The following is a 24,624-nucleotide window of genomic DNA, read 5'->3' as shown; positions in this document are numbered from 1 at the left end:
GTCTGTGTAGTGGGAAGCTTGCAAGGCTGTGGGAAACTTGCAAGCAGAACTGAGTACAGTGGTACCTCGGGTTAAATACATAATTCATTCCGGAGATCCGTTCTTAACCTGAAACTGTTCTTAACCTGAAGCACCACTTTAGCTAATGGGGCCTCCTGCCGCCGCCAGAGCACGATTTCTGTTCTCATCCTGAAGCAAAGTTCTTAACCTGAGGTACTATTTCTGAGTTAGCGGAGTCTGTAACCTGAAGCGTATGTAACCCGAGGTACCACTGTACTTATAACTGTCAGGCATAAATGTCACCATTTGATGGTACTAAAATATAGAATCTCCTTTTCCATTAGCTTTCTAGTTATGATGGTTGTATACAACTCCAGGATCTGAATGCCAGTTACTGTGGGTGCAGCACCCACAGAGAATCTTGCTGCCTGTCATTTCCCCAAAGACATCTGGTTGATCACAGTAGGAAACAGAATGTTGCACTAGATATGCCTTTTTCTAATCTAGCAGGGCTCTTCTTATGCCCTTGCTAAAAACACTAGAGCAAATATTACAGTTACCGTGGTTGTAATGGAAAGTGGGAAAGGATCTGTATGAAAGACTATCGACCTTAGCCATTTTCAATAAGAATATTTATTATTACTATTACTATTACTATTACTTGAACTAGTAAGGTTCAGTGGTTGCAACTCTTTATTTTTTATTGCTCATTAAAGACTGCAGATAATGGAAATGCAATTCCTATTTTCTTGTTTATTTCAACATGTTAAACCTCAAGTATAAAGTGATTTCTTTAAATCTTCCAAAGGATTCTCCCTGCAGAGATCTTTATTGATAAAAAGACCAAGAACAATTCTGGCTAATCCTTTTAGTATTTATTCAGACTTTGTGCGAATAGATTTTCTTGCTTATAGACAGAACTGCCCCTCTGCAACTTGGGACTGCAGTCATCAATAGGCAAATACTGTCTGTCAGTTGGCCGTGCATTTTGCTATTTTAAAGATTTGCAAAGATTGCTCTCTAGCGTTCTAACTCTGCATTGCAGACATTATATAATCCTGTCAAACTCCATTAGCTGTCATTGAAGGGAGCAGCAAATGCAAGTTGGATAGGCTGTGCATTAGTTATAAATTGGAAGCGTTATAAGACGTGTCTGTTTCAGCTGACTTTTAGAGGGCAGAGTGAAGCTGTCAGAAGGTTAAATCTTTTTGTAATGTATTGGACCATTTTGCAAGTTTCGTATGGTTTTGTAGTTGAATCATACTCCTCACTTTCTGGGAACAGCAGGCATGCACCTCGCCCCCAATAATTCCAGGATAGACTCTCTAAAATGCTTCACATGTACACAGGGAATTGATCTTTCCAGATTTTTCCCGGTATGACCTGACGTAATCCACATCTCCTAGACTAGTGTGCAGCTTGAACCACAGCTTTCTATTGGGTTTTGTACCTCTCTGTACGCTGTGACACAGTTCTTGGCAAAAAAAAAATCAAAACACATTCAAAAATTATATATTTTAAGAGAAAATTAGAAAGGAGTAGAAACAGAATGGAATGAACTTGCACTTGCAAAAGTGACACGAACTAGAAATAGAATAAAATGCCCATCTGCATATCAGTGTCTCAGTAACCCCGACAACCACACTATACGTTAGACCACTATTACCCCTATATTGCAGATGAGAGGCAGAGGTTGAAAGAGAATTGGACCTTTTCTCCTGTATGTTTGTGTTTCCATGAACGGAAGATGTTAAATATGGCTAAGATGCATTTGCAGGTATTTTCACATACTGTGATTATACTCAGATTCCTGCCCCACCCCAGCCCCAAATCTAACTGCAGCTGTTGCTTATTGTTTGTTCCATTTCTGCAGCAACTCCTGCCCCATGTCCGCATTTGGGACTCTGTTACTCTGAACACACTGCATGTCATTGGGATGGGGTTCTTTGACCGGGCTGTCACTTGCATTGCATTTTCCAAATCGGTAAGTGATATCTCCTTATGTATTGTTGATGCACTTTTTGCCGTATTTACAGTTCTAAAATCTGTTGCCATAACTCAATGGGACAGTTTCCTCTGTAAACAAATGCTATTCACTTCTGTGTTAGGTTGCCCCCAGTGGAATGCACCAAATATTATTTTACTGGATTCTAGTTTTGCTGAGATAGTTTTGCTTCAGTGAAATCTTTTTCTTAGGCAAGAAGGGTTTAAACAAACAAAAAAGGAATTCCCAAACATTTTTACTTCTTCTACAAGTGGAATTTTGATTTGCTTGCTGCAGATCTGTCTGTCTGAATTTGTGACCAAGAGGTCTGCTCATTCCTCCCCTTTCTCCCCTTTAGTTTAGGGCCAAACTAGTTGTAATAGAACAGCGGAAGGCCTTCTTGGGACGCCCTCCCATCAGATGTCAAAGAGATAACCAATTGCATGACTTTCTGAAGACATCTGAAGGCAGCCCTGTATTAATAAGTTTTTAATGCTTGATGTTTTGTTGTGTTTTTATGTTGGAAGCCATCCAGAGTAGCTGAGGCAACCCGGTCCGATGGGTTGGTTATAAATTATTTATTTATTTATTTATTTATTATTGTATTTTTGCTAAAAAATTTTTTGTATATTTTCCTCAAACCTGTCAATAACACATATTCTGTGTGGGTGATGCTGTTTTGGTTTCGTAAGGACTGGCTTGTAGAGAACTGCCTTTCCAATTAGACTTTGTGATGATATTAAATCGCTTTTTGGTGCATTCCTCCAGTGAGATATTTCATGTTTTATTTCAGAATGGAGGGAGTAACCTTTGTTCAGTGGATGACTCCAACGACCATGTGCTTTCAGTGTGGGACTGGCAGAGAGAAGAAAAGCTAGCAGATGTCAAGGTATTTTGCAATGAGATTGCTTTTATGCTACTTGAGACCCACCCGGTTGTTCCCTCGCTCCTACCCCATTGGTGCCATATTCAGTGTAACTTCTTGTAAGCATTGCTGCTAGCCTCCGGTGTGATCCAGCAGCCTCCCCGTATGTTCTTATTTGACCTATATCTATACAGATTAATGTATTGCAAGGCATTTAACATCCTTCCGAAGCATATGAACTTACTATTGGTGCTCTTAATGTTGTCTGTGGGCATTTTGACATGTCTGGTTTTTTTTTGCAAATGTTGAAATAATTTTCCCCTCCTTCTAGTGCTCTAACGAAGCCGTATTTGCCGCTGATTTTCACCCTACAGACACAAATATAATAGTTACTTGTGGGAAATCGCATCTTTATTTTTGGACGCTTGAAGGCAGTTCTCTCATTAAAAAGCAAGGCTTATTTGAGGTAACAAGTGCTTATGTTCATGGGGGTTGCTTACGGAAGTTACATAGAAGAAGCCTATAGCCAAAGAATGGGCTGGCTGGTTCAAGTCAATGTATGAACTTCACCCGTCTTTCTCTCAGTGTTGTTTGCTTGGTCTTGTTGTCCTTCTAGTGTCACCAAGTCACAGTGCTGAAGGAGAGGCTGCCCATGGCAGGATTCATCCAACAGGGTCTAGACCAGGGTTTCCCAAACTTGGCTCTCCAGCTGTTTTTGGACTACAGTTCCCATCATCCCTGACCACTGGTCCTGCTAGCTCAGGATGATGGGAGCTGTAGTCCAAAAACAGCTTGAGAATCAAATATGAGTTGTTGCTCTCCTTTCTTGGGTAAAAGCACCACGTTACCTACTATTGCAAACATGACTCTGATTCATCACACTTGCTCTTCCTTCTTCTAGTCAAAACTTGTATATCTTTCCAGCATCTTAGAATATTGGCTGTGATGGTATCTTTATAGTGCACAACCCAAGATCTCCATAGAGCCAGTTCCACAGGTCCAGTGATATTTTGTGGCCTGTGTTTCTCAAACAGCTGCAGACTGCTACTGTTGCTGTATTTCAAACTACCGTATTTTTCCATCTATAAGATGCCCCCTATTTTGGGGGACTCATATTTAAGAAAATGGGGAGAGATGTATCCATGTATAAGACGCTCCCCTAATTTTTGGCATTATTTTTTAGGGGGGGGGGACCTAGTCTTACACATGGAAAAATATGGTATTTGTCAAACTGAGAGTTCAAAAGCCACATGATTTTTTAAAGCGTTCAAAGGGAAGTGCTGAAGATCCACTAGCCATTTGCATGACTTCGGGTCTACCTATAGCTGACTGTTGAGTCCAGGCCAAGCATGTGGAATGTGATTTCTTTCCCCCGTATTTTTAGGGACACAATCTGGAATGTCACTACTTTAAAATAACAACAAAACCTTACATTCCACAACCAGGTATTTTAAATGCAGTTTTGATTTAAAGGGATTTCTTCAGAAAGGAAGATAGCTTTGAATGCATTATTCAACAGGTGTATTATTGCATGGATAAGGCATATGTGCAATGTATTCTATTTAATATATGTCAAGAATTTGTAAACATATGTTGATAAAATCTGTAAAACTTGCAATCTCTTGTTACTTATTTCTCTCGATTTTTATCTTGTGGTAAGCATACGGTTTTGAAATTATCTAAATAGAATAAATAAAAATATATTGTAAATATGTTATTCCCCTGTGATTATTATAAATATGCCAAATCTCTTACCGTACAGAAACAAGAAAAGCCAAAATTTGTTTTGTGTGTGACGTTTTCTGAAAACGGTGATACGATTACTGGAGACTCAAGTGGAAATATCTTAGTATGGGGAAAAGGTAAGAAGAGTAAGCTTATAAAACAGTAAATTACTACATATGACATAGATTTAACAGTTATTTCTTCTAGATTTAAGCAGGTTCTTATTTAATTTTTCCTGGAAAGAAACTGAAATAGAATTTATTCAGAATCAATGGGGGGGGGGTTATATTATGTGAGGACTATTGCCCCTGCAAAAAAGTATGCTACTTCTTAGTAATAGAAGGTTCGAGTAGAGCAAAAATTGTTTCCCTTTCTAAGGGAGGGGAGGAAGCATTGCCCTGACTCGGAAGCCATCTTGTGAAGTGGTTCTGGCTACGTGGCCTAATAATTACATCATGCTGGCTATGGGATTCCTGATTAGCTGGGATTATGTTGTCAGCCTTTTGATGGTGATTGGCAAAAATGGCGTTAAAATACCTGCCAAGAGGGGGGTAGCGAACAGGCATGAATAAAACAAGGTGCGCAAGGAGCATTTCAGTTCCCTGGAAGCAGAAAATAATCACCTGCAAAACATTTGACATGGTCCTAAATTGATAGCAGACACCTTGCATGTTTCAGTCTTAAACATGGTTTAACAAATTAAACAGCTAATTAAGTTCTATGAATACATTTAAGAAATAAGCTCCAAGGCTAACTGCAGCCACAAATATCTTCTGGCCAACTTAAACCTGTTGGTTTAGGCGAAAGACATCTTTCAGTGTCCACAATATTACTTATTTACTTACGTTTCTGTGGTTTATATACGGCTGTTTGCACAAGCCCCCAGGTTGGTTTACAACCAAATAAGAAAATGTGTATTCAAATACATAAAGTATATAAAATATTGTTGTTGTTGTTGTTTAGTCGTGTCCGACTCTTCGTGACCCCCTGGACCAGAGCACGCCAGGCACTCCTGTCTTCCACTGCCTCCCGCAGTTTGGTCAGACTCATGTTTGTAGCTTCGAGAACTGTAATATTTTAATATAAAATATTACAGTCCTTAAAATGCATAGCATAACAACTTTAAATAGCAGCCAATCCAATTATCTAATCAGGTCTTTCCTCCTCCAAACACCCTCTGAAAAAGGTGTGTCTTAAGCAGCTGCCTTAAACTACAGGGCTGAGACCAGATGAACTTCAGTAGGGAGGGAGTTTCATATGTGACAAAACAGGCTTGCCGTAATAAATAAATAACTGAATCGCCAAATAAGATATACTGCTTGGTTAATAACTTGTTTTCTTCCCATATCTAGGTACCAACAGAATAAGCTCTGCAGTTCAAGGAGCCCACGAAGGTGGCATTTTTGCACTTTGTATGTTGCGAGATGGAACGCTTGTGTCTGGAGGTGGAAAAGACAGAAAGCTAATATCTTGGAACGGGAATTACCAAAAACTTCACAAAACAGAGGTGATGTCATCAATCCTTTAAAAGCGACATCTTAGCATTTCCTGTTTGAAAAGAGAATTATTTTGTAGCTCGAATCCTGAAAAAGCTTTCCCCCACCCCGTCAACTTCTAAAAGACATCACTGTTTCTTGTGGCTAATGCCTATGTCCTCAGACTAAGAATATGATATAATATCAGAAGGGTCATACAATGCATAGATTTTGAATACCTAGATACAGATCCCAGACATTTGCCCAGCACAGTTCTCTACCTTGAAATACATTACATTGCTTGAATCATGAGAGGGAAAGGAAACAAGCAAACCCTTCAATGCAACCTCTCCTTCTTGTTCACCTCACCAAGTTGATACCTTTATTTTTCTCTGCCTGCCTTCACTAAACAGCCCTGGACCGTAACTGGCCTCACGTACTTCCAGTACTTGGTAGAGTGGTATGGTACTTGGAGTAGAAAGAAAAATAGAGCTCCAAACTATCCCCCCCCAAAAAATACCCAATTACGCTTTTACTTAATAGTTTTGTAGAGCAAGAAATTAAACAGGTTTTGAGCAAATGGTTTTAAGTTACTCATAAGAGCAAATTGAAAAACCAGATAGAGGAAAAAGCTCACCCAACCTATTCTGGACTGTTTCCTTAAATCAGCCGATATTTATCCGTTTGCACCCTTCCTGGTCATCTCCTGGTTTCTTCCTTCCATAGTTCCCATCTGTGCTTTCTTTTTAGTATTCCAGCTCTCTTATAGCGTTTAAGCCCCTTTTCTCTCCTTTGCAGCTCTTCAAGTGTCTGACTCCACAAGCTTCTGTCTACCCCATTTTCTAGCTTATCTTACATACAAGCTAGGCTATGTACACTCTGACCATTTTCATCAAAGATTCATAGGAACATGTATTATACTGAGCCCAGGCTATTGGTCCATCTGGCTCATTGTCAGCACTTACCGACAGCAGATCTGCAGGGTTCCAGCCCTGTCTGGAGATTCTGGGGATTGAACCTTAGGACCTCCTGTATGCAACACTGATGCTCTACCGTGGAGCTACAGCCATTCCCTGATTGCATCCAGCGTGCTCCAAACACTGGTTAGGGGAAGCAGTGTACACGCAACATCCTCCACCATCCATGCCTATCCTGTTGTTTCTTACAGAATGCTGTGGCTTCCCCAGCTTCGATCCAAATTGAGAAAAGGGGCAACCTGTCGTGTTTTACGCTCATAATGTGCCAGTCTGTATTGTTTCAACCATGGGTCTCGCAACAGAGAACAAGATGTAAAAAAAAATAGTAATGACAGCAAAGCAGAATATTGGCCTGGAGGGTGGGTAGCTCAGTTGGTAGAGCACAAGACTCTTAATCTCTGGGTCATAAGCTCAAGCCCCATGTTAGGCAAAAGAATCAAGCCTTGCAGGGGGTTGGACTAGATGACCCTCATGGTCCCTTCCAACTCTATGATTCTGTGAAGAGGAACAAGGAGCAGGAAGTGAAGGCAAGCCCGCTGCTGAGCAACTCAAGTGTTCAGATGGATTACTGAATAAAAATGAAAACCACTACTTTTGTGTAACACTAACACAAGACACATCCCTTAAGTGTCTCATTGGAGGAGGGAAATGGCCGTTACACAACAACAAATCGTGCAGAGAAAACAATAGATACCTTTCGTAGAATTGTAAAACTGGAAGGTACCCCGAGGGTTATCCCTTGTGATGCAGGAATCTCAGCTAATGTATCCATGGCAGATGGCCATCCAACCTCTGCTTAAAAACCTCCAACGAGAGTCCACCACCTTCTGAGGAAAGCACTGTAGAAAATGTACACTTGAGGGGGGAAACTACATGCCAGCTTGATTAACCACTATGCTTTTGAATTTTGAAAATAGATTCCAGAGCAATTTGGGCCAATAAGAACAATAGCAGAGGGGAAAGGTGACGTTGTGTTAATCGGCACCACTCGGAATTTTGTTCTACAAGGTTCCCTCTTGGGAGACTTTTCTCCCATTACCCAGGTAAGTACTTCTTTGAGCCCATTCCTTCTTAAGACCAAAGTTTTTAAAAGACAAAATCATAGTGTTCATTTTTTAAAAAATCTGAATTATAAGAGGTTCCTTGATCTCTACTCCGGAGGAGCTGAGAGCTTGCTGAATGTGTAATTGCTGCTGTCACATGATGTACGAAAGGGGAGGTGGACAGGACGCTGTCCCTCAAAGCTTACGAACTCAGTTTCGGTAGTAGAGAAGGAAAGGGGAGAGGAGAAGGGCAGTGGAGCAAATATCAATAAGCGAAGTTACATCCGCATAGGTTTCATTTCAGTTGCGGGTGAAAATATAAGAGTTAAGCAAAGCTATTAATGAAAAAGAGGAACCAGAAGTGGGATTTGAAGGAAGAGGGAGAAGGATTCTATATGTCCCGTCCCCCATTATTACCAATAAAATATTAGAGAAACTCACAGTGTTCTGTTGTTCATATTCTGATGAAACATTGCTGTATTTATTAAGGGTCATACTGATGAGCTTTGGGGACTAACAGCCCATCCTTCGAAACCTCAGTTCTTCACTTGTGGGCAAGACAAACACATTACACTCTGGGATGCCATCAGTCACCGTCCGATCTGGAACAAAATTATAGAGGTATGATATCCGTTTTTCATAACCCCACCACCACCACCACCACCACCTTTAACAACCACAGTGGCAGTGTTCAGACATCAAGGTAAACTGTCGCTAACGGTTTACTGTGCACAAGCTGATCGCCCCCCCCCCTTCACTTCTTCTATTTTCCTAGTACTGGAGAGCAATGTCTCAATTCCTGGTTTAGTTTAACCTCTGAAGCAGGGGTCGTGGATGCTTTAGCTTGGATGTAACAGGAAGTCAGAGCTTGAGGGAGAAACAAACCATTAACAGTGTCTTAGCATGGCAAGGATACAGTTTTGCCTACAAAACCTACAAATAGGGATTTATACTCGTCCTTGAATGAGTAAAGGTAAAGGGACCCCTGACCATTAGGTCCAGTCGTGACCGACTCTGGGGTTGCGGCGCTCATCTTGCTTTATTGGCCAAGGGAGCCGGCGTACAGCTTCCAGGTCATGTGGCCAGCATGACTAAGCCGCTTCCGGCGAACCAGAGCAGCGCACGGAAATGTCGTTTACCTTCCCGGTGGAGCGGTACCTATTTATCTATTTGGACTGTGACGTGCTTTTGAACTGCTAGGTTGGCAGGAGCTGGGACTGAGCAATGGGAGTTCACCCCGTTGCGGGGATTCGAGCCGCCGACCTTCTGATAAGCAAGTCCTAGGCTCTGTGGTTTAACCCATACTGATTGACAAAAACTACATAATACTCTGATCTAAACTTGTAGAAAAGGTACTCTGATATTAAGGTGCTTTGGGAGAAGTGGAAATGGAATTAATGTTTCGGTATTGTTTAGGCTTGTCAGTTCCCATTTAAGAACTTACATCTTGCTTTTTGAACTTATTCTTCAGAATGCAGATTTATATTGGTTTTATACCAAGTTAATAGGCCTGACTTCCCCCAAGGAATCCTGAGAATGGTAGCTTGCTGATAATTTTCTATCACAAGCCTCTACTGCACCTTCTCACAGCTGGCTTAGCAAAGGGAATCTGTAGCTGAGCTGCCCCCTCAGCAATCTCGCTCGGTGTCAGAAAGACTGGAACGAGGTGGCTCATTTGTGTCCCCCAGCAATAATGGCTTCTGCCCCTGTCTGCTTGCGTAGTCTACTTGACCGCTTGGAGCAGTAGCCAAACGCAGTTCAAGCAAATATCACGTTACTGGCAGTGAGTCTGAAGACACGGATGAGTTTTTATTTCAAGAATGGTATGCTTCAACTTGAGAGACTCTTAACATTTGAAATCCCATCCAGTGCAGCACTGTACAGGCATTCCTCCAAGCTGGATATACCTGCTGAGCCTTGGTCGTTTCTGAAGTTACATTTCAGCCTGCTAATGGTAAATTTCAGTTTGGCAAATCTCAGTTTATGCTAGTGAGGGTGACCTTCCATAGTCTATGAGGAATCAACTGCTTTTGCAGATGAGAAATTATCTCATTAACCAATTAACCAATTAATTATGGTTTGGTGCCTGGATGATAATAAATAGGTCTGCTCCAAAACTGATCTGTCTTGCATTGGGACAAAGGTGGGAATAATATTTCTGTTGTGAAATAATGGTGGTTGTTAGGTATGGTGTTGTATCTCATGCTCACTGAACAAGCTCATTCCTCACTGGGCTGTTTTGAGGGTGGGGGATGCCCCTGAAGTTTGTTTGTTTTCCTCCTGAACATATTTTGCACTTCTGTAAACCTTGGCGTTCCTGTGCATCTACTGATCATGTATACTGTAAATACAGAGGTGCCCCGCAAGACGAATGCCTCGCAAGACGGAAAACCCGCTAGACGAAAGGGTTTTCCGTTTTTGAGTTGCTTCGCAAGACGATTTTCCCTATGGGCTTGCTTTGCAAGACGAAAACGTCTTGCAAGTGTTCCGATTTTTTTCCGCTCCCCCCCTTTTTCTAAGCCGCTAAGCCGCTAATAGCCTTTTAGCCGCTAATCCGCTAATCCTTTAATAGCCGCTAATCCGCTAATAGGGTTGCTTCGCAAGACGAAAAAACCGCTAGACGAAGAGACTCGCGGAACGGATTAATTTCGTCTTGCGAGGCACCACTGTATTAAGTGGGCATGTTTTGGAGATAACCCTGCACATAAACACTGTCAGTACACTGATGGAACAACAATATAATATAACAGAATAAAAGCTCCCAACTCTCAAAGTGTTGGGGGGCAGAGCCATGGACATTGCAAGGATTCTTGTTTGGGGATGAAGGACTTTGTTGGGGGGGCAGGAATTTGTTTTGGGAGCAGGACCAACGTGTTTGGTCACTTAGTTAAGTATTTCTATTATTTTACTTGATCGGGGGGAGCAGTTGGCCCCCCTTGGCTACGCCCATGAGCAGAGCTGGTGACCGTGTTCCTAGTCCCCGCCATGTGCGTCTGACAAGAGGGCAGTTGAAGTCACTGGGTTTAAACAGGCTTACTCTGTCACAGATTGCGGCCGTACATTTTCAAAGTGGAAAAATGCACTTCTCTTGTAGTGAATGGACATAAAACAAACAGAAAGAGATTAATATTTATTAACTCCTATTTCCCATTCCTCTTGATTATCACTTGTACCTCTCAGGTTGAGTTCACCTCTTATCTATAAGAATAAATGTGCATCGACCGCTTTGTGAGCATGGTTCTGATGAAGGTGAATACTGTGGTACCTCAGGTTACATACGCTTCACATTACATACGCTTCAGGTTACAGACTCCGCTAACCCAGAAATAGTGCTTCAGGTTAAGAACTTTGCTTCAGGATGAGAACAGAAATCGTGCTACGGCGGCAGCGGGAGGCCCCATTAGCTAAAGTGGTGCTTCGGGTTAAGAACAGTTTCAGGTTAAGAACAGACCTCCGGAACGAATTAAGTACTTAACCTGAGGTACCACTGTACTTACCTTTTGCTCTGAGCAGCAGAAGCCAATTTTGTGTGGCGTTCGGCCTGTTGTTTGTTAGGCATCACTTCACCTGAACATGAAAACTAGCACCTTCAGGAGATACTGAGGTAGATTCCCATGTTCTCTCCCAAGCACCACTAGGGGTTCCCAAGGCCTGCAGAGGTGGCTTTCTCTTAGAGCCCTCCTAAGTATATTTCTGAAACCCAGGCACCTCCACTGCAGTCTGCTTCCCAAGTCAGTCACTTTTTAAAAGAAGGAAGTGTTTCTTTTTTTAAATGGCAGATTTCCTGAAAGATGTTCTCATTTTTGAAAACAGTTCTACTACTATTACTATTACTATCACCAGTAATGACCATAATATTCTGGTCGCTTTATGCAAAAGTCTCTTAAGCGAATTAACAAAAGCAAAGCAATGAAATCAATTAAAATACACTACACTTTGCTGACAATTAGATCTCCCTCCTGCCCCTAACCTTCACCCAGGGCAGGTTACAACAACGAAAACAGTGCAATTTAAAACAAACTAAAGCCACCCAACTATTAGCCAAGGGCTCTTCATCCCAATGTATTACATATTGTGTATATTTCATATACACAGGCAGAGAGCCTTCTCGGTAGTGGCACCCTCCCTGTGGAACGCCCTCCCTTCAGATATCAAGGAGATAAAGAATTACACAACTTTTAATAATAATAATAAATAAATAAATAAATAAATAAATAAATAAATAAATAAATTTTATCTATATCCCGCCCTCCTCAGCCGAAGCTGGGCTCAGGGCGGCTAACAACAATAAAATAGTGCAGCATTCTAAAAACATTTCATTATAAAAAATAATTAAAATCAAATTGATGGCAACCATTAAGCTAAAGGTCTGTGAAGATTGCCAAAGGAGGGAGTCAGGCTACGCCCTAACCAAAGTCCTGGTGGAACAGCTCTGTCTTGCAGGCCCTGCGGAAAGATGTCACGTCCCGCAGGGCCCTAGTCTCTTGTGGCAGAGCATTCCACCAGATTGGAGCCGCGGCCGAGAAAGCCCTGGCTCTAGTTGAGGCCAGCCTAACCTCTCTGTGGCCTGGGACCTTCAGGAAGTTTTTATTTGAAGACCGTAAGTTCTTCTGTGGGGCATACCAGGAGAGGCGGTCCCATAGGTACGAGGGTCCCAAGCCGTATAGGGCTTTAAAGGTTAAAACCAGCACCTTAAACCTGATCCTGTACACCACCAGGAGCCAGTGCAGCTGGTATAGCACCGAGTGAATGTGATCTCACAGCGAAGACCCTGTAAGGGGTCTTTTAGAAGACAACAACAACAACAACAACAATAATAATTTATTTATTTCTTAATGTGTTTTTATTCATTTGGGTGATTTTTGTAGCGCTTAATATCTAAAAATATCTCTGAGTAGTGTACAGAAAACTAAAACAGCAACAGCAAAATAGTACAAAAATGCAAGTTGGTAATAAATAAATATGGCTAAATTCCTTCTTCTGACACATTTCCCCACTCAACATCTCTCAGTCTCCTGGCTCTCACCCTCAGGCTGCCCAAAGCTGTGTCCCACCAGCTGCATTGCACACACCCAGTTTCAGGCTACAGCAGGTTGGAAATTTTGTGAATTTACCAGGGGCTCCCAAATTGGACTCTCCCCCACTCTCAGTTCTTTCTCTGGCCTCTGCACAGGTCTCCTCTTCCAGCTGCTTTGATATATATATCATGGATGCCACATCTGCATATTTCTTTATATATCTAAAATATATTACATAATTCATTTCTGAGTGTGTATTAAACACATACATTGTACAATAATAATATTTCTTTACACCATCATATTTCGGTTTTAAAAAACAGGTTAGGTTTTTGTTCAGATTCCCCATCCCAGAGGCAAAACAGCCTTTGGCATTTGACTTGGTAACAGCTCAGCTTCTGCATATAGCAAGGGTACAGACCATGCCTGCTGTTTTATAAGTCCCACTCCTTTCAAAGAGGACTCACAGGTGAAGTGCCTAGTACAGTGAGCGCTTTGAAACTTAACCATTCCAATATGCATTATTGTTACAGATTGCTATAACTGTTGCTGTAAATATGCAATTTCTTTGAAACTTCGTAGGATCCAGCGCAGTCTTCTGGTTTCCATCCTTCAGGGTCCGTGGTTGCAGTAGGAACCCTAACTGGAAGGTAAGAATAAGAAGAGCAGGGGCACTTGCTTTGGGGGTAGTCCCCAGTCGTAAACCCTGGATACGTATTCATATAACCCCTCGTGCAGGCGTGCAGTGAAACTTTTCAAAGTGGAACAGTGAGAGCCAGATGCGCCAGCTTGCGAGCCAGATGGGACAGTGTTGCATGTGTGAACACCACGCCTCTCTTGCTAAACCAGGCAAAAGCTTCCTGGGCTTTGGGAAGGAGGCGCCAGGCTTTAATATTTTAATAATCTAATTTACCGGGAACATTTAGGGGACTAGCTTATTTTCCCTAATCCACTGACTGCACACCACTGCCCTCATGGGGACAGCCTTCATAATTTTTCATCAAAAAAGTTCTCCTCTTCCTAGTGTCCATCCACTACTTGAAGTGTTTTATTTCCTGGTGTAATATGCAAAGGATGGAGCAGAATGACTCAGAAACTGAGTTCCCATCGTCAAAGTCCACTTCCTGTCTGCCCCGTCTCCCTGGCGTCTTTCTTTCCAAAGGGCCACATAAAACCAGTGATGTGGGTTTTCTGGGAAATTTTCCCATACAAATTACCATAATTTGAAGAGGGTACTTTGCATAAGACATTTGCGATGCTTTGGAGGGTAATCTAGTATAGCATGCTTATGCTACATGTTTTTAGCAAGCGAGGCTAAAGCTGCCAGCTTCCCTAATATTGCATTTGGAAATTGACATACGTTCATTATATGAAGCACTGGAGACATTTCCGCCCCATAGGGTCTTAGTACAAGGTGCAAAGTGTTTTGCATTTGTAAAAGGCAAATATTCCACACCAGCAAAATATTTCCCATGTGTCAGATGTTGTTAATCCTGACTGTCTCAAAGCAGTAATGAGCTACAGTTTAATAACATTTGATAATATATTTCGATTCTATAATGATGAAAACGCTTCTCGTTTATCTTCTGCTTTATATTTGTCACAAATAAAGCCATCTTGCCTTTTATTGTTCAGTTTCTGGTCCCCACACAAAGTTACTGTTCGGAAATGGAGAATGGTTTGGTGAGGGCAGTGGGCTAAGGGGTGGCATGATCAAGGTTTATAAAAGATGCACATGGCTTGCAGAAAGACAAGTTTTTCTCGCTTCTCATAATACTTAGAACTTGAGTTCGTTCAGTAAAATGTATCCACAATGGATTCAGGACAGGTATGGTGCTTGCTTATCCCATCATCCCTATCTCTGCCCACTCTAGCCTTCCTGAATAATAATAATAATAATAATAATAATAATAATAATAATAATAATAATAATAATTTATTTATTATTTATACCCCGCCCATCTGGCTGGGCTTCCCCAGCCACTCTGGGTGGCTTCCAACCAAATATTAAACTACAGTAATACATCAAACATTAAAAGCTTCCCTAAACAGGTCTGCCTTCAGGTGTATTCTAAAAGTCTGGTAGTTGTTTTTCTCTTTGACATCTGGTGGGAGGGCGTTCCACAGGGCGGGCGCCACTACCAAGAAGGCCGTCCACCTGGTTCCCTGTAACTTGGCTTCTTGCAGTGAGGGAACCGCCAGAAGGCCCTCGGCGCTGGACCTCAGTGTCCGGGCAGAACGATGGGGGTGGAGACGCTCCTTCAGATATACAGGACTGAGGCTATTTGGGCTTTAAAGTCAGCACCAACACTTTGAATTGTGCTTGGAAACGTACTGGGAGCCAATGTAAGTCTTTCAAGATTGGTGTTATGTGGTCTCTGCGGCCGCTCCCAGTCACCAGTCTAGCTGCCGCATTCTGGATTAGTTGTAGTTTCCGGGTCACCTTCAAAGGTAGCCCCACGTACAGCGCATTGCAGTAGTCCAAGCGGGAGATAACCAGAGCATTCACTACTCTGACAAGGCAGTCCACGGGCAGGTAGGGTCTCAGCCTGCGTACCAGGTGGAGCTGGTAAACAGCTGCCCTGGATACAGAATTAACCTGTGCCTCCATGGACAGCTGTGAGTCCAAAATGACTCCCAGGCTGCGCACCTGGTCCTTCAGGGGCACAGTTACCCCATTCAGGACCAGGGAGTTCTCCACACCCGCCCGCATTGAGGGGAAAGTACTGAAAGGGGCTTCTGCTGTTCAGCTGAACACGCTTAGATGCCTCTCTTTTATTGGAAACTCTGTGAATTAGATCAGAATCAGAGACGGACCCTTTGTCTTATCCAGCAGGGTTGTTGCTATGTTTCTTTGTACTGGGATCCCTGACTGCCCCACTTCACCCCCTTGCCAGTTCTATCTTATACGGCTTGTTGACTTTTCCTCCCACTGTTTTCAACAGGTGGTTTGTGTTTGACACCGAAACAAAAGATTTGGTCACCGTACATACAGACGGAAATGAACAGCTCTCCACAATGCGTTACTCGCCAGGTTTGGCATTCTTTGTTCAGCTGTTTGAACAAAAAAAAGGGGGGGCACTGAATACTGTATAAAAAAGTGTTTGTCAATCCCTAAATATCACAGTCTTATATTTTATGCTTTTGCTGTCAGCGTATTTAATCACTGGAGATAAAAAGGTGCATAGCTTAATGATGGATTCATTTTTAAATCTTCTCTTTCTTGAATAGAAAAATTGATGCCTACTTTGGACCAGCTAAAGTGACCTGTGGTTCCCTTAATTTGCCAATTTACAGGAGCAGTTTTTAATATGGCAAAGGCGCCGTGAGCTGACCTTTTCAGTCAGCTCGCTTAATTTTAGTGTGATGCCAGGATGCAGCTCATGCATTGTGTTTAAGAATACATTTGAAAAGCATGTGAATCATGTACCGTGTCACAGTGTCGGTATACAGAAAGAGGAATTTGTTTAAGGCTTTAGGGAAAAGTATTCCATCTTGTTCTATATACCATGTTATTGTCACCAAAAGTATAAATTTATATTCTGCCTAATCGCCCTGACAGGATCCTTAACACAAAATATGAACTAAAACTCCCATGTGTAAAACAGATGAAAACCCCAATTAAATTAATTTCATGGCTAATATTAGCAAAATAATAATAATAATAATAATAATAATAATAATAATAATAATATTATTATTATTATTAATAATAATAAAATGGCAGCATAGAACAAATTAATAATGTATTTAATGGTGGTTTTTTTTAAAAAAAAATGATCCACCTTGGAATTTTCTATGAAAGGCAGTATTAAAACACATTAATTAATTAATTAATTAATTAATTAATTAATACATCAGTCACCTCAGCCCACTATTTGAAAGGCTTCCTGAAACAGCTTATGTGGAGAATCCCACAACACAGATTCCGCCACTTAAGAGGCCTGCTTCTTATGGATACTGGTATAAAGGCCAGGCTGTGGCACCTGAAACAGGGCTTTCTCAAATGCTTTATTTTAAGCCCATGTGGAGAGGTACATAGGTGAAAGAGCAGCCTTGCCACTATCCTGGTCCATGTATTCTCTCCCCCCCCCCAAAAAAAAAATATCCTATAAAATTCATGTAAATACAACAATTTCAAATGTTCCTTAAAATGCTTGGCTGGGACCAGAAAGAGGACATTTCTGTGGCTGGGTCTAGGCTCTGAAATTCCCTCCCAAGAGTGATATGTCACTCCTCTTTAAAGATCTTCTAGGAGCTAGTGGAAACCTTATTTTAAGATAGCTTTCGGCTTGTAGATATGTGTCTTACAATACTGGTTTTAACCAACCTCACCCAATCTGGTAGCCCAAAATATCCAGAGGCCACAACTCCCATCCAACACAGCCAGTATGAGGCGATAGGAACTGTAGTCCAAACTTCTTCACTTACTACTAATAACTTCTGATGCCGCTAATGCTGTATTGTTGATTTTCTGATGCTGTACATAGTAATTTAAATATTTTGGTAGCTGATGTTTTAGATTATTAATCTTTGGTTATTAGACTTTTGTGAGGAAATGTAGGGTGCGGATGTTTTCAGTTGGGGATAGGAAACGTGGTCCTTCAGAGGTTGTTGGATTCCAGCTTGCAATTCTGCAGCTGGAAGTTCAGAGCAGTAGCATTAAATATAGCAACATCTCTAGGTCCACAGGTTCTCCATCCCTGTTTTGAATAAATAAACAAAGGAAGTAGTTTTGCATTTAATCTTATTACTGAAATTCCAGTCCAAGGGGCGTTGCTTCTTCCTAATCAGTGTGATTTCAGCCTTATGATAAAATATGCATTCTCTTTGTTTTGCAGATGGCAATTTCTTGGCAATAGGTTCTCATGACAATTGCATTTATATATACAGTGTTAATGACAATGGGAGGAAATACAGTAGAATTGGCAAATGCTCAGTAAGTGATCACATAATTGTTTAAAAATCATCTCCAGCCTTTCCTTTTTTTTTTTTGTAAAGTTGTTTAACATTCTCTTCGTGATTTAATTTAATATCCCTAAAGGTTCGGAAATGGCAACAACCCTTTCAAAACATTTATAAAATAACTTTAACAATATTCTGTAGAAACACTGCTCATTCTCCAATGCTAAATATTTATGCAAGCATAATTATTTCCAAAACTTGCACAATATATTCTTGTGGAAGACTATTGCGTGAGAAGTTTGGTAATATTGAAGACATCTTTTTAATATTTTTTTTAAACAAAACAACAACAAAAATACACCATCTGGAAATGAATTTTGCCCTCCACCCAAAAGGATCAAGGTGCGAGAGAGTTGAGGAACACAGCATGGAAAAATTCTATCAAGGACCACACATTGGTCTGGATAGGAAACAGCAAAATACCTACAAAAGCCTAAGGCTAAAAAAAGGAGTGTATGCAGCTCACATGCCATTCACACAGATAGAAAAATCAGTTCTGGATGACCTGCTTGCAACATAAAACTCCTGTCTGGAAGCATCCTTCGTTCTTTTAGCTGCAAGAGACTAGCCCACAGCTATCTCTCTGAGAGATATGAACTGGTCTCAATTCCGTTCCAGTAAAATCACTAGCAACTGAGAGTTTGAACCTTTGACGCTTACCTAAGGAGGCTTTCTTATTCAATATACCTGGTTTACAGTCAAGATGGCTACAAGGTGGATCTATATAACAGGCAAATAAAACCTTTCTTTGACATTGATAGAGGGTCTAGAAGTTCCCAGTTCCCCTGACAAATCCACCAGTGGAAGGATAGTTTGTTAGGGTTGTAAAGATGTATCTAAATACTGATGCCTATTACCTTTTTGTGCTTTGATCTGTAGCCCAGGCGGCATTTGAGCCACTACATCCTCCCCTCTGGTTATATTCCATGTGAACTGAACTTTGGGAGGCATGTGCCACTATTTTCTCCCAGCCCAAAGAGCACCTGGAACGTTGGACTGGAGCCTATGGTTCCAATATGGTGACCTGGGTTGCTACCAAACACAGGTCACCCACTGCTTTGAATGTAAACAAAACTTCAGTGTGCTTTTCCATGCAGCTTTTTATATGTGCTCCAGTGTAATTCTATTAGGGGATGTTATGTCGCTGGAATTAATATAATGCATCTCTCTCTCTGCAGGGTCATTCCAGCTTCATTACTCACTTGGACTGGTCTGTTAATTCTCAGTACCTTGTGTCTAATTCAGGGGACTATGAAATCCTATACTGTGAGTAACAAATAGTATTCTGCCCTTGGTACAGGGTTCATGCTTGGCTGCTAATGGATTCCTAATATGAATCACAAACCACTGCAGAGCAGACATTTGTTTTTGTCTCTTAAGTTTCTTTACTGTACAAGTTAATAATCAATGTCACCCCCCCTCTCTCTTTCTCTTTCTCTCTTGTGCTCCTCCCCTTATTTTATAGGGGTTCCGTCAGCTTGTAAACAAGTAGTAAGTGTTGAGACCACTAGAGATATAGAATGGGTTACTTACACCTGTACTTTAGGATTCCATGTTTTTGGTAAGTAAATAATAATAATAATAATAATAATAATAATAATAATAATGTTATTGTTTGTACCATACCCATCTGACTGGGTTCCCCCAGCCACTCTGGGCGACTTCCAGCAAAATATTAAAAAATAATTAAATGTCAGACATTAAAAACTTCCCGATACAGAGCTGCCTTCAGAGGTTTTCTAAAAGTTGTGTAATTCTTTATCTCCCTGACATCTGATGGGAGGGCATTCCACACAGAGGGTGCCACTGCCGAAAAGGCCGTCTGCCTGGTTCATCCCAAACATTTCAGTAAAGAAGTTCTTACTCTTGTTTCAGGTGTGTGGCCAGAAGGTTCAGATGGCACAGATATCAATGCTGTCTGCCGCTCGCAGGGAAGGAAACTGTTATCGACCGGTGATGACTTTGGCAAAGTACACCTCTTCTCTTATCCATGTTCACAGTTTAGGGTAAGGTCCCAGCCACGTTATCCTTGCAGTTGTAAAAAGGATTATTTTGTAAATAGCCATCAGTTAAAGGGATTAATTGTTGTAATTTGTTTTTCTTGATGTTATTGCTGCTAACCATTTTATTGGAGATTTGAGGGGAAAGTTAATCTATAATAAAACATATAATTATCATAATTAAAACTTTCATGCAAGTTAACATGAAGTTTATTGACAAATTGCTTCTGATATACTGTATTTTTCCGTGTATTGGATGCCCCCATGTACAGGATGCCTCCTATTTTTGGGTACCCCAAATTAGGAAAATGGGGAAAATTGCCCTGACTTGCTGAAATTTGGGGCGGGGGGAGGATTGCCCAGAGGCTAGCAGCCCCACGCATCTAACAGGCCACCTATCAGCTGTTCCCTCGCCGGCAATCGCTGACCTTGGGGGGGGGGGGAGAGTTGAACTTTTTTGTGGGGGAAGAGTGGTGAAGCTTTTTCCTCAATTAGTCTTATCACTTCTCGCCTTTCCCACAAAGCCTCCCTACAGTATTCTGCTTGCCTCCTCCCACTCTGCCCGCCCTACAGCTGGGAGGGAGGCTGTCGGCAGTCCGTTTTTGCTGTGCGGTGTCTTCGCACGGCTCCATTTGTGCGCGTGCGGCGCGACGTTACACAAGAGGAGCGCGGCAATTGAAGTAATATCCCCCCTCTGCGCCTTTAACATCAGCGAAACATCACACCTTGCACTCCTCCTGTGTAACGTTGCACCGCCACACACAAATGGAGCTGCCACGCAGAAAAAACAGACCATACACGCAGCCTCCCCCATGCAGCCTCTGCCTGTAGGGCGGGCAGAGTCGGAGGAGGCAAGCAGACCGAGAATGCCCCACAGGGCATTGCTAGAGCAAGTTCCGTATTTATTTATATATTTAATTGCTATATTCCGTGGATAAGACGACCCACGTTTTTAGACCTTAAAAATGGGGTTAATAATAATAATAATAATGATAATAATAATAATAATTTATTATTTATACCCCACCCATCTGGCTGAGTCTCCCAGCCACTCTAGGCGGCTCCCAATCAAATGTTAAAAACAGTACAGCATTTAATATTAAAAACTTCCCTAAACAGGGCTGCCTTCAGATGTCTTTTAAAGATAGGATAACTGCTTCTTTCCTTCACATCTGAAGGAAGGGCGTTCCACAGGACGGGGGCCACTACCGAGAAGGCCCTCTGTCTGGTTCCCTGTAACCTCACTTCTCGCAATGAGGGAACCGCCAGAAGGCCCTCGGCGCTGGACCTCTGTTTCCGGGCTGAACGATGGGGGTGGAGACGCTCCTTCAGGTATACTGGACCGAGGCCGTTTAGGGCTTTAAAGGTCAGCACCAACACTTTGAATTGTGCTCGGAGACGTACTGGGAGCCAATGCAGATCTCTCTGGGAGCCAAGGCAGAAGACACCCTCGTCTTATATATGGAAAATACATGCCCCCCCAACCCACCAAACCCATAAGACATTATCGCTTCAGTTGCTCTTCAAAATCATGCTCTAGTGCACTCCGCTTGCACATTGCATGTGCCTGCTGCAAACAGCTGGATAAAATCTGTGAGCACCTTGTCAAAAACAGCACGGATTGCTGCCTGTACCGCCCCCCAGTTAGACCACACAAAATGAGTGTTGTCCAAAGTGTCTTTGTTGGGAAGTGCAGTTAACAAACACAGGACAAATAGCTTTCTTTTTCTCCCCCCCCCCCCTCATATTGTGGTTTGATCGATTGAAGCAATGTGACATTACTTCTTTGTCACCTGGCATACAGCTATTGGTTACCGTAACTTGTTGTGTTGTCATTGTTTACACTTCCATTGCTAATGACCCTCTCTTTTCACAATGTCTTCCAGGCTCCAAGTCATGTGTATGGTGGACACAGTAGTCATGTAACCAACGTCGATTTTCTATATGAAGATACTCATCTCATTTCCACAGGTGGAAAAGATACCAGTATTATGCAGTGGCGAGTCATTTAGAGTAAACCTTCTATGAGCATACATGTGTAACCAAGGACTGGCTGTGAACCTAAGTTCTGTACGCACTGTATATGTAACAGTTAACAAATGGTTGCCGTCTAGCCTAGTCACTGTGATTTTTAAGTTTCAAATCCTTACAAACCTCAGGAAAGCTAAGTTCTTGGCTGGCTGCCGTACTTATTTCAGTAATTCATAAAGTATCACTTAAAAAGAAAAAACAGCAACAGCAGCAACACATCGTTACTGCTCTTTTTGTTGTACAACATATGAAGCTGTACAAGTCTAAAATGAAGTATTGACTTGGATGCTTATGCAATATATATGAACAGGACTTTTCTATTAAATAGTCACAAAAAAGCTTATTGTAATATTACATATATGTGCTTCACAGTTTCATTATTTATACTTTGTGCTGTCTAGCTGCGTAGTTAGAATATCTATAGTCGGAAAACTGATGGCATTCCCATAGATGGCAGCAGCAAAGAATTTGTATGGAAAGCTTAACCCAAGCTCAACAAAACAGAGTGAACAAGCCACTCAGTATGGCTGTTCCGTGGTAGTCATTTTAATGGGACTTGCGTAAGTTTGTCATAAGAAATGAAACAGATGTTTCACTCAGCAGTCCTTTCTGGGTTTTCTGGCTCCCATAGTAAAGAACTTGTTTGAATAATGTGAATGTTGGAATAGTCATTAACTTGCAATTTTTCCTGGCATAGCAAAATATTAAAAGTTCAAAGATACAATCTAGCAAAAGTTAGTTAAGACTTGACTTCCATAGAAAAACTGGAATGGGGTTTACTTGTAATCGACTTGAGTCTTAACTGGTTTCAGTGGAATAAGCATTTGCTAGATTGTACCAATATTTTTTCTCTCTCTTTGAAATCAAGCAATTTTAACTTGAATATCTCAGCAGGGATTACAGCTTCAGGTAATCTGTTTTCAAGGTGGAAGCTTTTCTCACATATATGTTCACAATTCCTTATTGAAAAATAACGAACCAATATGGCCACATCTCCGTTATTCAGTTGGCAGAGTGAACCCTAATCTGTATATTGATCGGCATGTATGCAACTACCTTATACACGTGTAAAAAAATAAACAAATTAGCAATTCATAAGAAATAGTAAAGCATTCTAAGCTTTACTTGCCTGTTGCTTATGGATATTGTATATTCGTATTTTAAGGTCAAGTAGACAAAAATATAAAGGGATCCTTTGAAGCATACCACTAACCTGCAGAGGAGAGATGGGGAAGTAAACACAAATAACTGCTAAGAAGACCAGCTGGACTGCACAAGCAACCCAAGTCTTCTCTTGGGGCTGCAGTGTTTTTAGGACTATCAACAAAGTAATGTGCAGGTCATGACATGTGTGCCTCGGGAGCCTTTGCAGTGTGGCAGAGGGTGCCTGACTTCAGATCATGTGCTGGTCATAAGAGTTGGATCTGCAATGGAGGGTGTGACCACAGCATCCCTGAGAGATGCCTGTCCACCTTTTGCTTGGATACTTCCAGCGAAGGAGAGGCCACCCACCTCCTGAGGCCATAGTTCCACCCTTGAGCAACTCCTGCTGTTAGGAAATTTCTCCTAACGATCAGCCAAAACCTGCTTTCCCGCAATTTCCACCCGTCAGTTCTAGTCCTTTCCTCTGGCGAAGCAGAGAGCAAGCTTGCTCCATCTTCTGATGCAGCCATTTGGGACAGCAAAATGTGGGGGGATGTCCAACACCACAGTGCATAAGTTCCACCGTATTCCCCCCCCCCCCGTGTGTTTTGCATGGACCAATATTTATAGTATGAAAATAAGATTGTGTTTTGCAATGAAGTAAGAGAGGAGGTGGCATAAAATAGTTAAGAAGGCCTTATTCGTTTTGATTGTGACACAGACTGAAAAATTATTGTTTACATTGGGGAATGTATCTAAAGACTTTAAACGAGCAGCATTGTTGTAAGCAGGCTCTGTAAAGCTCAATAGGAAAGTTTTCTTTTTCTTACAAAGGATAGGAACATGTGAATTAATTGAGCTCTGAAGCACGGGTTGTTGAGAGTTATTTCGATGAAGATTTAATAAGTTTTTGAAGCTTTTTTAATTACATCTTCAACCTGCTACACTGAAAGTGCAGGACACCAATAAACATCATGTATCAAGAAAAATTGTTCTGATTCGTTTATATCGCACGACTCAGCCTGGATTAAATTCTGCATTGAAGCTGTGATATGCCGCAGCAACAGCAAGAACAACATTTCCTTTGTGTTTTCAATTACAAATTGGGATAAAATTTTCTGAAAATATCGATGTCAGATTTACCAACATGGATTATATTTTCAAATTCCTGTTCAATCCTTGATTTTGACAAGAAGCAAGTTTTTTGGGTTTTTTGGAATGATTTTTATTTGGTTTTACAAATCTGTTCACATTCACATTCATCCATAGTTAAAAAAAAAAAGACTTCGCTTCTTTAAGTAACTTTTAAACTGCATATTATAAATCCATACAGTTTACTGTCCTCCATTGTATCCAAAATCTATGTATCATTGCAAGAGTTATTTAAAACCTGCTAAA

The 24,624-nt window shown here is 41.4% G+C and overlaps 1 protein-coding gene across 7 annotated transcripts in view; it reads left to right on the top strand.

Annotated features, from left to right (window-relative positions):
* The window catches only part of EML1 (EMAP like 1), a 140,385-nt gene extending 116,170 nt beyond the window's left edge, over positions 1–24,215 (top strand). For all 7 annotated transcript variants that reach the window (XM_082217075.1, XM_082217077.1, XM_082217076.1 and 4 more), the window contains 14 exons: positions 1,874–1,984; positions 2,778–2,873; positions 3,181–3,315; positions 4,612–4,711; positions 5,927–6,081; positions 7,944–8,069; positions 8,559–8,690; positions 13,670–13,737; positions 16,033–16,121; positions 17,929–18,026; positions 19,231–19,318; positions 19,518–19,613; positions 19,928–20,058; positions 21,939–24,215. In XM_082217075.1, coding sequence (XP_082073201.1) covers positions 1,874–1,984; positions 2,778–2,873; positions 3,181–3,315; positions 4,612–4,711; positions 5,927–6,081; positions 7,944–8,069; positions 8,559–8,690; positions 13,670–13,737; positions 16,033–16,121; positions 17,929–18,026; positions 19,231–19,318; positions 19,518–19,613; positions 19,928–20,058; positions 21,939–22,064 — 1,551 coding nt within the window. In that variant the 3' untranslated portion in view covers positions 22,065–24,215. The remainder of the gene's footprint in view (positions 1–1,873; positions 1,985–2,777; positions 2,874–3,180; positions 3,316–4,611; positions 4,712–5,926; positions 6,082–7,943; positions 8,070–8,558; positions 8,691–13,669; positions 13,738–16,032; positions 16,122–17,928; positions 18,027–19,230; positions 19,319–19,517; positions 19,614–19,927; positions 20,059–21,938) is intronic.
* The last annotated feature ends 409 nt before the right edge of the window (positions 24,216–24,624 follow it).

This window comes from Podarcis vaucheri (genome assembly GCF_965113315.1).
Source record: "Podarcis vaucheri genome assembly, chromosome: 1".
Classification (NCBI taxonomy): Eukaryota; Metazoa; Chordata; class Lepidosauria; order Squamata; family Lacertidae; genus Podarcis; species Podarcis vaucheri.
The sequence above is the reverse complement of the archived record's forward strand: the minus strand, read 5'-3'. Positions and strand labels throughout refer to the sequence as shown.